General features: G+C 31.2%; 1 protein-coding gene across 1 annotated transcript; it reads right to left on the bottom strand.

Moving 5' to 3' along the window:
• Positions 1 to 11,479: 11,479 nt before the first annotated feature.
• Positions 11,480 to 13,701, bottom strand: LOC112638579 (probable cytochrome P450 6a13; the record flags this gene model as incomplete). Its single annotated transcript, XM_025410574.1, has 5 exons — positions 11,480 to 11,667; positions 11,781 to 12,032; positions 12,210 to 12,431; positions 12,674 to 13,199; positions 13,435 to 13,701. Coding segments are annotated over 5 exons (1,440 nt in total), but the record flags the coding sequence as incomplete, so codon positions are not given.
• Positions 13,702 to 13,703: the final 2 nt, after the last annotated feature.

The raw sequence follows: 13,703 nt of genomic DNA, 5'->3' as shown, positions 1-13,703 counted from the left end.
CTGTGTAATGAAACATTAAGTTGCTTAATAATGTCTACTTTTACGATGGCAGAGAAAATTGAATTTGATCGATATTTCACGATAAACTAACTTACTTCAGTTAAAACTGAATTATTCCGTAAAGAAAAAACCGGCGAACTTGGCATTTATTTGTTTACATTTGGCAGTTCGTTCGTGTTTATGTTTTTGCATTCATATTTGAGCATACGCTCGTATTTGTGTTTATTATGTACGTATTATGCCTACGGAACTGAAGTGTTTTAGTTTATCGTGAAATACCGATCATCGTAAGGTTCGCCAACATGACCCCCGAAATGTTAAAAAACGTCGAAAAGGAGACGATGAGAAGATTGCAGCAGTGCATTCTACATGACAGCGGCTATGTCGAAGGGAAAAAGAAATATTAAAATTACTTTATAACTGTAATATTAAAATAATAAATGTACAATTCTACTTAAAAAAAGTAAATCGACTGTTCTTTGTTCTTTGTTGCATTTTTTTGGATTCAAATAGAAGTGGCTGGCATCAAGACAAATACAGCAGTTTTTGGCAATATTGAAACTTTAAAGCTGTAACTCGGTCAAAATTGATCCGAATAAAAAAATACAAAAACCATTGTATTCGTTTCAATATCTGTTACAACTTTTATTAGAAAAAAAAATCAACTTCCATTTACAAAAATGGCTTCCATTAAGATATCTCAAAAGTGGCGCCACCTGTAACTGAACAAGTTTCATTATATTATGTCCCCCTTGTAACCATACAATTTTTGTTTGGACTATTTTCTTCTAAACCCATTAACTTCGCAATAAATCACTACGGGCCACGTTAATTCATACATACTGTATATGTCTTTATCAAGTAAAACCGTGATGTTGCCTTTGTCGGCTCGTGTAATGATGAGATTCTGGTTGTCATTGAGAAAGTCGTTGGTGATTTTGTTGAGATGTAGTAGCAAATTGTGAGTCTTCGTACGTGGGTACTGGTAAGATGGTATGGAATTGATAATACCAATAGACCTGTTCCGTACTGCAATACGTTTCTCGGGTGGAAGTTTCCTAAGGTTATTTTGGAAATTAATGATGAATTCGGTTGTTAAATTAGTCCTGTTTGTAACCGGTAAACTAAAATTTCCACCAAGCTGTAAGAAACTCTTAACTTTATCAGGAATCTGGATTGACGACATGTTAATAAACCACTTGTCATTAATATTGGAAATATCGTATTTAAAATTAGAAAATGAGGAAGGCTCAATATCCACAATGATTTCATTGTCGTGGTGAGGAGGTGAATGATTGTAAGGATCTTGGTGGTGAAAAGTTATTTCCTCGTTAAGATTCTCTTGTGCTTTTAAGGCTCTAACGTAGTGGATCGGCTTAATGTCAGGTCTATTCGTTTGTTTCTCGATGATTAGTTTAAACCTCCTATCAAACATCCTACGTGTGTTATGATAAACTGTAAATAAGGGTCCACTCTGTTTATTAAAAAACAAGATACAAACAGACTCAGGAATGTTGTTGAATAATAGTTGTGTAATGATATAGATGTGATCATAATTATGTTTAATAGTTTTATATGCATCGTTAATCTCTAATTTTAGAAGCTTCCTTACAAATTCTTTCTTAATCTTTTTAAAGTCATACACAGAATTACAGTTCTTTAGTTTCAAATCGAATTTCCCTAGTGACATATGTGAAGGAAATACCTGATGCTCCACAATTACGTAGAAACTATTCCGTAGATTAAACAATTACGTAGAAAATATTCTTATATATATTATATTAGTTTTGTTTTTTGTTTTTGTATTATGAACTATTAATATATATTTTTTTCTGATTATTGACCTACATTTTTAATTGATACTTAGCTCTCTACGCCTATTGGACCTCTTTAAATTTTAATTTACAGAGAGCTTTACCTCTTTTTGTTAATACCAAAATATTTCTGTTTTGTCTTTGTTTTGAAGATTGAAGGTCATTCATAGACTTCTGTTTTTTACAAACAGAATCGATTTCGCGCAGTGTACCAAATAATTGTTAGTTCATTGAATACTTTCGTGGAGTAAAGTAGTACAATATGTCGATAGGTGCAATACTTGTCTCCAAGCTGGAGGCTATCATTTTGAACAAAATATTTAATAATTACAAAATTTTGATTACTATAAAGCAATAAAAAAAGCAATAAAAAAGATAAACCTAAATTATTTCGATATTATTTATTCCTATATTTCTGTAACTTAACAAGTCGATATCTTTTGAACGCGAAGCGTTTGCGAGCAAACTTCCAGAAGAAATATTTGCTTGTTTGCGGTCCCAAATTTATATTTTAAATTTGGCCTTTTAACCCGGGAACACCCTGTATATATATATATATGTATATTGTGTATATATTGTATATATATTGTATACTGTATATATATGTATATATATATATATATATATATATATATATATATATATACAGGGTCTACCAAAAGTGTGGAAACCCCTAAATATCTCGGAAAATATACGTTTTACAGAAAAGTGTTTCCAACAAAAGTTGTAGGGTTTAAGAAGATCTATATACTGATTCTATCAGTTTGACCTTGGATGGCGTCGTCAAGGTCAGGTCAAGGTCACATTGACTTTTTTAAATGACACCCCCTACATTTGATTGCATATTCTTATAGCTTAATTCAAGAGCTTTCCAAAACACTATAATAATGTTCATTTTTATTAAGTACTTTGCGAGTTATGAGGGTTAAATGATAGAGTAGCGCCGGTATTAACATTATCCAAGGTGTACTACATGGAGGTTACTCGCTCGGATTTGCATCTGTTGTGTGTGTGATCCAGCTAACTAAGGCAAGATCGATTCCTCAACATATCCTCATATTTCGCTGAAGTCAAATTGCCAAAAAATTGCTCCATAAAACGTGTATGAAACGTCTCGTTAGTTCCTTCATTTACCGCTATGTGACGCACTACATGCAGTCTAACTCGCATTTAAAATTCAACTAAGAATGTATAAAGCTATCAAAGAACGAGCACCTTCTAACTTCAGCTTTGAGCAAGCAGAAATTAATTGTTATCGTCCAAATACAACGTACGATTAATTAAAATTAAACGTTTTAAAAATGGCTGGCGACTTGTCGGAACGTGAAAGAATCACTATCCTCATGATGCGTGGATGGGGTGATAACGAAAGATCGTTCTCTGATGTCGTTCGATTATTTAATGACACGTATCCGAACCGTCGAATTAATAAGTCCACTGTGTTAAAAACAATAGAACGTTTTAGACAAACTGGTAGCGTAAGAAATCGCTCTAAGTCAGGAAGACCATTGTCTGCAACCAACGAAGAAAAACAACTTGATGTTCTGCAGACATTTATTGAAGATCCCAATTCTAGTGTTCAGAGAGTCGCTCAAACTCACGATATTGCTCCCATGTCGGTTTGGAGAATTTTAAAGAAGAACAAGTTCCATCCATATAAATTGCAATACGTTCAAGAATTGCAAAACGGAGATGAGGAGCGTCGTATACATTTCTGTGAAAGAATGATGGCACTAATAGATGTCCGGCCCATCTTCCCTTATCAAATTGTTTTCACAGACGAGGCAACTTTTACCTTAACGGGAGAAGTTAATAATCAAAATTTTCGTTTCTGGTCAGATGAGAATCCGAATTGGGTGCGGGAAACTCACACACAACATCCACAAAAAATAAATGTATGGTGCGGAATAATAGATGGCTATTTAATAGGGCCGTTTTTTTTTGAAGAATATTTGAACGCTCAAAGGTATGAGAGATTACTTGTTGATCAAATAATTCCAGCCATACAGAATACTTTTCCAAATAATTTCCAAGAAATATGGTTTCAGCATGATGGAGCTCCTGCTCATTTTGGTGCAGGACCACGTCGTATTTTAAATAAGACTTTTCCGCTACGGTGGATAGGAAGAAGGAACGGAAATGAGGGAGGAGAGGATTGGCCACCTCGGTCACCAGATCTAACTCCTCTTGATTATTATCTATGGGGATATCTGAAGAGTAAGGTTTACAGAACAAAACCTAAAACCATTCACGAATTGATACAGCGAATAAGGGATGAAATGGCTTTGATACCTTTTGAAACGAATCGTAAAGTCATTTCTACATTCTACCAAAGATTAGCATATTGTCAGGAAGTAAATGGCAGCCACTTTCAGCATTTACTTTAACACATTGAAACACATTTGCAATCGTTTGGTGCAACCTAACCTGATCTCTGTATACACGCACCGCACGCACGCACACGCACACATTTCGAACAATTATTATGATAAATGAGCATCCACAAATTTATTTACTGTTTACTATGTCGATTGCTTTCCAGGTCTTTAAATGCTCGATTGTAATTTGGTTGGGTCTTTGCTTTTGCTGACTGGATCCACGACCGATCTTGCCTTAGTTAGCTGGATCACACACACAACAGATGCAAATCCGAGCGAGTAACCTCCATGTAGTACACCTTGGATAATGTTAATACCGGCGCTACTCTATCATTCAACCCTCATAACTCGCAAAGTACTTAATAAAAATGAACATTATTATAGTGTTTTGGAAAGCTCTTGAATTAAGCTATAAGAATATGCAATCAAATGTAGGGGGTGTCATTTAAAAAAGTCAATGTGACCTTGACCTGACCTTGACGACGCCATCCAAGGTCAAACTGATAGAATCAGTATATAGATCTTCTTAAACCCTACAACTTTTGTTGGAAACACTTTTCTGTAAAACGTATATTTTCCGAGATATTTAGGGGTTTCCACACTTTTGGTAGACCCTGTATATATAAAGAGAGAGAGAGAATAATAAACTCAAATTTTAAAATACCGTGTTAATTAAATTTAATATACTATATAACATCTATTTGTAAACAAAATTTTGAAACTTTATCCATCTTTTTTACAACAACGTACATACTTTTTTCTTTTATATTAAATTGTTTTATTTTATCTTGTCTTATTATATAGAATATGTAATTTACTATCATTCTATTTTAGTTACACTACTAACTGCAATAGCATTCAAATGTTTTTTAATCAAGAGAAAAATATTTCTTACCTGCGTGATATTTAAATACGGACACATAGCAACACTTTCTTTCTGGGGGTTGTTTGAAGTGTTGCAATCTGTCGGCATTAACGTGACAGTTGCCTTTGTCAGTACTAAACTCTTCAATAATACACATAACATTTTTTCAAACATAATTTGCGTTTTTCGTAAACGTTTGCAGTCAATCGATTTCCAATCCTCAATTACTTGTTTTTCTCACTCTACTAATTCTGATGTGTTAATCGAATTGATATTAATTCACATATATACATATATTCTCGATAGATTCCTTAAAACTCAGTTTTAACGAATTGCAAGTTATTATCTTCTAATGTTATGTTTTTAGATTTCTTTTTACGTCACGATCAGAGTATATATCTTAAGATTAAATTAGAGAATTCCTAGTAAGTAAATAATTTCTATTTCTTTTTTTAAGAGAACAAATGACAATGCAAAATGGTTTATATTCAGTGGATTGTATCACGAATACAAAAATATAATTATTATTAGCTTTCCTTTTTCATTAATATTATAATAGAAAAACAGTCGATAAAAAGATAATCACAATCAAATTACAAACGCTCAAAGAAGATATAGAATTATAGATCTTGTAACATTTTGAGCCATATTCAAGCACACGTAGCATGTAATCGAATTCACTTCAATATTGTCTATATCTTTTATTAAATATGTAATTATAACAATTCGTTCGTACGTTTGTGTTACTACGTACAATTGTATTACTATGTATGCTTTTCAAAATCCATTATTGGTGAGCAAAAATCGGTATATAAATCCATTCTTTATACATAATTTATTATTATATTCAATTTATTTATTATAATGCAGTTTGAATCAAACGATAAGTAACGCGGTAGAATTATTAAACGATAAGTAACGCGGTAGCGTGTTTTGGCTAGAAATCACAGTAGTAACTGACTTCGAATAATCAATCTGATTATGTGTTGCCATGACTCAAAGACCGGACCTTGATGTCGTTTTCCTCTCTCCAAGGACATGCGTCGCGAATGCAGTATAGTCTATGCCGGTCTAGTGATGATAGCAAAGAGGGCACCGTCGCGTAAAAAAAGAAAATATAATAATTTATTATATTATTTTATACTTTATTTAATATATGTATTATTTTATTATATTATTTTATATATTATGAATATTATTAAATAAACATTTATTTATGTTAATATTGTATATATATATATATATATATATATATATATATATATATTTTTTTTTTATGCGACAGTGCTATCATCACTAGACTGGCATAGACGGTACTGCTTTTCGCGGCGTTCAGCTAGAATGTACTTGGAGTGGGAAAAACGACAACAAGATCTAATTTCATGACGTCTTAGCTGCATTCCGTATAATTTCCGTGTAATTTATTTTTCTTCACGGAAATACTTGATGTTATACAGAAAAGAATTAAAGTCTTTAAAAATTGTTTGACAAAAAGGTTATATATGTATAAAACAAAAATAATTCTATTAATAAAAATAATTATATGTATATATAATTATTTAATTTGGATTTTATATTTTTAAACTTATATTATTAATTTTTAAATTAATTTATTTCTGAGTACCTTCTCTTTGGCCTAAGGGCACGTTTACTACATAATAAGATATTCTGATTATAAGAAAAGTAAAAATGAATTTAAAAAAAATGATTTATGCGTTTTCTGTACATTCACATAATACAGTTTGAATCAAGAGATACGTAACGCCATTTTTGCACTAGTATAAATAAGTACAAATTTACAGCAGCACATACAAACTAAAATAAGTAATATAATTAATTGCACGAGTATTATTTTCATTATTTGCATTGAATAATCCTATAATATAATAACTTATATGATATAACTTCAGCTAATATTAACTTATTGTTAGTATAATATACTTAATATATAATATATAATATATAATATCATATAAAAATTGATAATATTAATTACTTTATTATTTTAATTCTACTATTGTAATTTTATACTTTTTAAAAAAAGGTAAAAAAAAGAAGTCGAGTCATCTCAATAATAAAACATTATTGTATAAAACTATTTTACAAAAAATTATTTTAATAAGAAATTGCTATATTAAAAAAAATTGTGTAAAATAATTGTCATAATTATCTACAAAAATTAATGATATATTTAAATAGAAAATTACGTCAAGAATAAAAGAGTGCGATCTTATTTTATGTTAATCAACAATGTGTGTGTGTGTGTGTGTGTTAGATGTGATTGACTGCTGATAAATAATTAGATGAAGAAAAATTATGTTTATATTTTCGTCGAAAGTTATTACATCTTTGTCGTAAAAATCAGAATCCTGATTTCTTCAACGATGAACAGTTGATTCATGTAGCTTGTAACTTAAAAAATTTTAATTATTAAAAAACTCCATGCTGCCAAATTTATTTGTATATTATTCAGAAGCGTCGAGTTTTTTAATAATTAAAATTTTTTAAATTACGAGCTACATGAATCAACTGTTTATCGTTGAAGAAATCGAGATTCTGATTTTTACGACAAAGATGTAATAACTTTCGACAAAAATATAAACATAATTTTTTTTATTTAATTATTTGTCAGCAGTCAATCACATCTAACACACACACACTGTTAATTAACATAAAATAAAATCGCACTCTTTTATTCTCGACGTAATTTTCTATTTAAATATATCATTAATTTTTGTAAATAATTATGACAACTATTTTATACAATTTTTTTTAATACAGCAATTTTTTATTAAAATAATTTTTTGTAAAATAGTTTTATACAATAAAGTTTTACTACTGAGATGACTGGACTTCTTTTTTTTACCTCTTTTTGAAAAGGTAATTTTTTTAGGATATCTCATTACGAGAGACTAAGAGAAAACTGAAAAAAAAATTTCAAATATCATAAAAAGCAATAAGAGAATATTTCGAATGTTAAATTATCAGTTGGAGATTTGGTTCTGTTAAGGGTAAGACATCTCTCCAATGTCTTTGATAAGGTAGTTGACAAATTTTTTCATCTTTTTGAAGATTCATATAAAATAATTCAGTATATTGGTGAAAATGCGTTTTTATTAGTTGATCATCAAAATGAATAAAGGGAAATAGGCATTTATAATCGTCGCAATCTCCGAAAATATTACAGTGATAAAAATAATGTTCAAAAAAAGTAAGAAAACATAATATTATGTGTTTTGGTTTCTCTCTAAACTACTTTTGAATTATTGTTAATGATGATTCCAGTAAGTGTGTGTGTATATTTTTATTAGTAATATTGATGTATATATGTGTGAAAGGTATGAATGAGGTAATAACAAAAATGTCTTCATAGGATTAGTTAAATTGTAATTAATGTTTGACGTATATGTATGTGACATGGCAGTAAGCTAATTTGAATTAGTTATTGACGATTACTTTACGCTCCACACATCACTAGTTTGTTGTATAAAAGGAGAAAAATTGTAACAAGTGATAATCAAACTTGAACTGCCGCCTTTAAAGGTAAAGTTTGTTTCACTCAATTTGACACATGCAAATGTTTAACTAATATAAAGCGTATGCCGATCTATAATGATCGAAGTGTGAGAGCCTCGTCTCTGCTCATCCTTTTTTCTGAGGTCCTGGCACGGCAAACATCGGGAAATCGATGATTTTCCGATGTTTGATCTATTCATTTGGAAAGAAGAAGGAAATAGAAGAAGTGAATACTCAGAAAGTAAGATCTGGCCAGCTTCTTCATAATTTCCACAAAGTCTTTTTCACAAAATACAGAAGGAATTCGAAGTCCCGGAACAGCTGAGAGAGCCAACATCTCGAAGAGTAAGAAGATAAGTTATTATTTCGGAAAGAGATATAGCGAATTATTATTATATATATTTCTGATGTGATTAGACTGAACTTCTATCCATTGTCAATATTATGATTAAAAATAATTAAAATTGTTATATCTTGCAGACGGATGTCCGGTCTGCGAGGCAATAATAAGCCTTGCCGTTACAAAATATATAACAAAAAATAAAATAAAATAATTGAATTTTGTAATATATTGTTTCAATTCTATTTACTGATAATGTTTTATTTGTGATTTGTAGAAAGTTGGAAAACGAAACAAATTTGAAAATCGTTTAATTCATTTTTTGGGAAAATAATATAAGTGTCTTGTGATTTTTTTGTAGTTTTATTTATAGAGATGAATAATATATCAATTATCGCAAAATGTTCGCACATTAAAAAAATGTTAAATGTGTGTCGAAAATGTGCATATAACTTATATTATTTTTTTTCGTTATTTTTGTATGTTCTAAAATCAGAAAAGGAAAATGTTTCAACATACTTCTTTATATATATTTTTATTTTATTATACTGTAACGATGCACCCCGTGCACCCCCTCGCATCATTATACCCGGCATGCGATCCGCCGAAAGCTGCCGCCCGGCAGAACATCCGCCGGGCAAAGGCAGGGGCGCGGTGCGCCCACATTTTTTAAACGTTGTAAAACAACTCGAACGGCGTTAAGCTGTTAATTGTCGAGCCGGAAAACACCGGAGATTGCCGAGGCGCCCCGAACCGCCGACCGGCGAAAGCCCGCGTTCGGCGCAACACCCGAACCCCTCCGAACGGGCCCGACCGTTTTCGAAACTCGTTTGGAAGGGGTAATACTGCCGCGCGCCGACGCGCGGATAATTAGCCGGTATAAAAAGGGCATACTCGGCAATCTAATCACCTTTTCCGATTCCGATCACGCAAGTGAAACGTCTCGCAATCCAGAACCGCTCCTAGCAAAAAGCCGAATTTAAAACAGAGGTAGAGAGCACTCTTCCTCTATCGAGAACTCTCGATTATAAACCGGCAATCCATCCAGCCACTTCTTCCGACCGCAAAACGAACCTGAGCGCATTCCGGTTCGGCCGAGTGATCTCGGTAAAACGGTCCAGCATCCAACCGCCTAACGTTGTGCATTATATCTCGAGGCAGAGAGGAGAGCTGCCTCGGACGAGTATTTCTCGTCGGCACAACGTTTCCTAGAAACTTTCCCTCAATACCGGGAATTTCATTCATATTTCCGCCGAAGGCGTGTACACCGAATTTACCCGGCGATTTGCAGAAACGCCAGCGGAAAGAAATCCTCAAAAACACGGCTAGACCTACCGCCAGACACGCGCGCATAGAAAAACGCGACGCACACCGTCAACGGTCATTCACCGCACCCAGACGTAAACACGCGCGGCGTACGAAGCATTGTACCGAATAAAGTATTGTTGCACTTCTGATAATAACCGCTGCATTTGTATTACGCGATACCGATCAATTATATAAATACATATATTTTGAATAATATTCGTGCGACTCAACACAGCCCCGGGGAAATCAGCTAACACAACCATGCATGCCGTTATAACTCGATCTCCGCGCAGCGAAATATTTAATACGCATCGCGCTTCGCGCAATTCACACGCATATTGCAACACACACATCTCACATATCACTGTGACACACACACACACACACACACACACCCACACACTCACACAAACACACTGTAAGCTATTATAATAAAGTCTTTTTTTTTCACGTACACGTTCTCGTTATCAGTAAAATCCACGAACGAATCCTGATCCCGACTCCGGCTATCCGATGGCGATTCACGCAAAATTCGCCCGTGACAATACATTAGTAAAACTTTTTCAAAATTTAAAAAAATAAGGTCTAAATTAACGTAATCGATTTCGTCTTAGCTAAATATAATTCAATTTTATCTTTGATCATAATTATTATATTACTTTTAACAATAAATATCGTAAAAGTTTAATTAAAAATTAAAAATAACATCATAATAATTTTTTAGAAGTGATCTGTGTATAATTTTTTAATATGATATATTAAAACGCGAAAGATCTTTTATTTTAGATATTTTAATTCAAAAGATAATTATGAATATTTTTCGTAAAGGACATTAATGAACATTTTTAGTTTTATTTAATTTTTTATTATTATTATGTACAACATATATATTTTTTATGTATTTTAATATATTTTATATAACATATTTATGTAACATGTTATTATTTTATTAACAAAAAATATTTTACATACAAATAGTTTTACATGATTTGTCAATATTTCATATATTTACATTACATAATTCACTTTCCATGTGCAATGTATACATATAATTAAAACTTAAAATCAAACAGGTTATATCCATATTACGCATGTAACAACATAAATTAAAATTAATTAAATCAAATTATTAATTATTATATACACCATAAAAAGTATTACAATATAACAATATTAGTAAAATATATTGATGCTATCGGGATATGATTATTATTATTCTAATTTATAGATATTTTTTTACCTTTGTTTCTTAAGAATTGTAATAAAACTTAAATTAAGTTCGATTAATTTTAATTATTCTTAAGTGTATTCCACCCTTTGATGCTAATATAAGTGCTTTAGGATCAATTATGTAGGGTATTTGCGTTTTATCGCAAACTTCAACTTTATAGTTTCGTAGTATCTTTATAAGACCAATCTTTGTCTGATAAACAGCAAAGCGAGCACCTGAAAATAATAAAAATTATGAAAAAAATTTTTCGATTAAAATAATATTACATGTAAAAGCAAAACAAAAAAAACTGAAAGAAATGTATTTAAATATACATATATCACTTTACCAATACAATTTCTTGGACCATCACCAAAAGGTAGATAGTGCATCGGATGCCTGGTTTGTATTGCATCGTCATTAAATCTTTCTGGATCAAAAGTATCTGGCTTCGGATAAATATCCGGATCTCGATGAATCGCGAAAATCGGAATCCATACTTTTTGATTTTTTGTTATGTCAAGTGTAGTACCATTGAAAGTATAACTTGATGTCGATTGTCGCATAAGAAATGTCACTGGTGGATATTTTCGTAAAGTTTCTGCATATATTAAAAGTAATGCAAGGAAGAATTATTTGAAAATTTGTTTGTGTAAGTATAAATTATCGAAATGTGTACATATATGTATTAAAATTTATTAGCAATAAAACTATTGATATTATAATGCTACTGAAAATTAATAGCAAATTATTAAATTATTTTTTTTGAATGATGTACCTTTGAAAACTTTATCTAAGTAATTCATCTCTTTTACATTTTCATATGTTAAATTGCTACCATGTTTGGTGTACTTTTGATCAATTTCCTCACGTAGTTTATCTTGTATTTGTTGATTTAATGCCAATTCGTAAAGAGCATGACTCATAGTCGTCGATGAAGTTTCAAAACCGGCAAGGAAAAATACGAACGCTTGAGCAGCTATCAAGCTTTTGGTCATCTCTGAAATACGATATTTTTTTACAATTAATTTTAATTCTTCAAATATTACATCAAATATTACAAATTATGAATAATCTACTATTAAGCTACAATTAACGTATAATATTAATATATATTACTATTAATCTATAAATTTATATTTACAAAGACTCTAAAACATTGTCAAAAATTTAAAAAGTTATCATTTTAAAAATTTCTTGTGTCACAGAAAATTTTCATATAAATATACAGTCGTTACTTACTGATATCACCTACTTTATCTGGATTCTTTTTTAACTCGCGCAGCATATCAATGAAATCATGCCTAATGACATTATTTGTTTCTCTATAATTCATAGTTTCTATGACAACACGTGTGAAAAATTGATTGACCTCCGATTGTGGTAGGATATAACCGAGCATTTCGTAGAGCCATGGAAAGAATTGACTTATTCTCAACCGTAAAATATTTTGCCAGGTTGGCGTGAAGACCATTCTTCCCATCCTACGAAATTCACTGTCTTCGTCTGATAGAGCATTCATTTCGATGCCGAATACACAAGTACCGATTACATCGGTCGTATATTTTGCCGTTACCTCGCGGCATTCTATAGGCTCGTTTTTGCTCACCAATTTCTCAATATATTGTTCAAGATGATCGGCGCATTCCGATATTAAAGAGAACATTTCTTTTAGCTTACCAGATGTAAAAACGGGGGACAACTTTATCCTCAAAGGTCGCCATCTTTTAGACTCTAACGCGAAAAGATGTTGCGACAGTGGATCAGCCTATGATATAATAAAGAACAATTACAGTCAAATAAATTTATCAATTTCATTAAATTATAATAATTTAAAAATAATTTGAAATAATTCAATAATAGTTGAAAAAACTTAAGGCTATTTAAAATTAATATAATCTTTTGAATAATTTTGATTATTGGAAAATATCGTAATATCGTAATATATGTTATCACATTTATATAATTACAATATTTTAATAAAATTTAAATTATCTACATACTTTTTCACTGATAGGAAATCCTCTATCGGCGAACTTAGAAAAATCTTTGATAAGAATATCCTTAATTAAATCTGGATCTTTTACAATCAAAATAGGTGTTTTGCTTGTGAATATTCCAATCATGGATTCATTTTTATACTCATTGTATATTTCCATTAAATAATCTCCTGCGAACCTTTTAGTAAGCATAACGTCTTTAAAATTACCAAAAACTGGTATCGGTTTTGGACCGCGAATGCCACGTGACTTCCAAAAATCGTAGTTTGATG

Source organism: Camponotus floridanus, unplaced genomic scaffold (genome assembly GCF_003227725.1).
Source record: "Camponotus floridanus strain SB8 unplaced genomic scaffold, Cflo_v7.5 scaffold324, whole genome shotgun sequence".
Taxonomy (NCBI): Eukaryota; Metazoa; Arthropoda; class Insecta; order Hymenoptera; family Formicidae; genus Camponotus; species Camponotus floridanus.
This window is presented reverse-complemented; position numbering and strand designations above follow the sequence as displayed.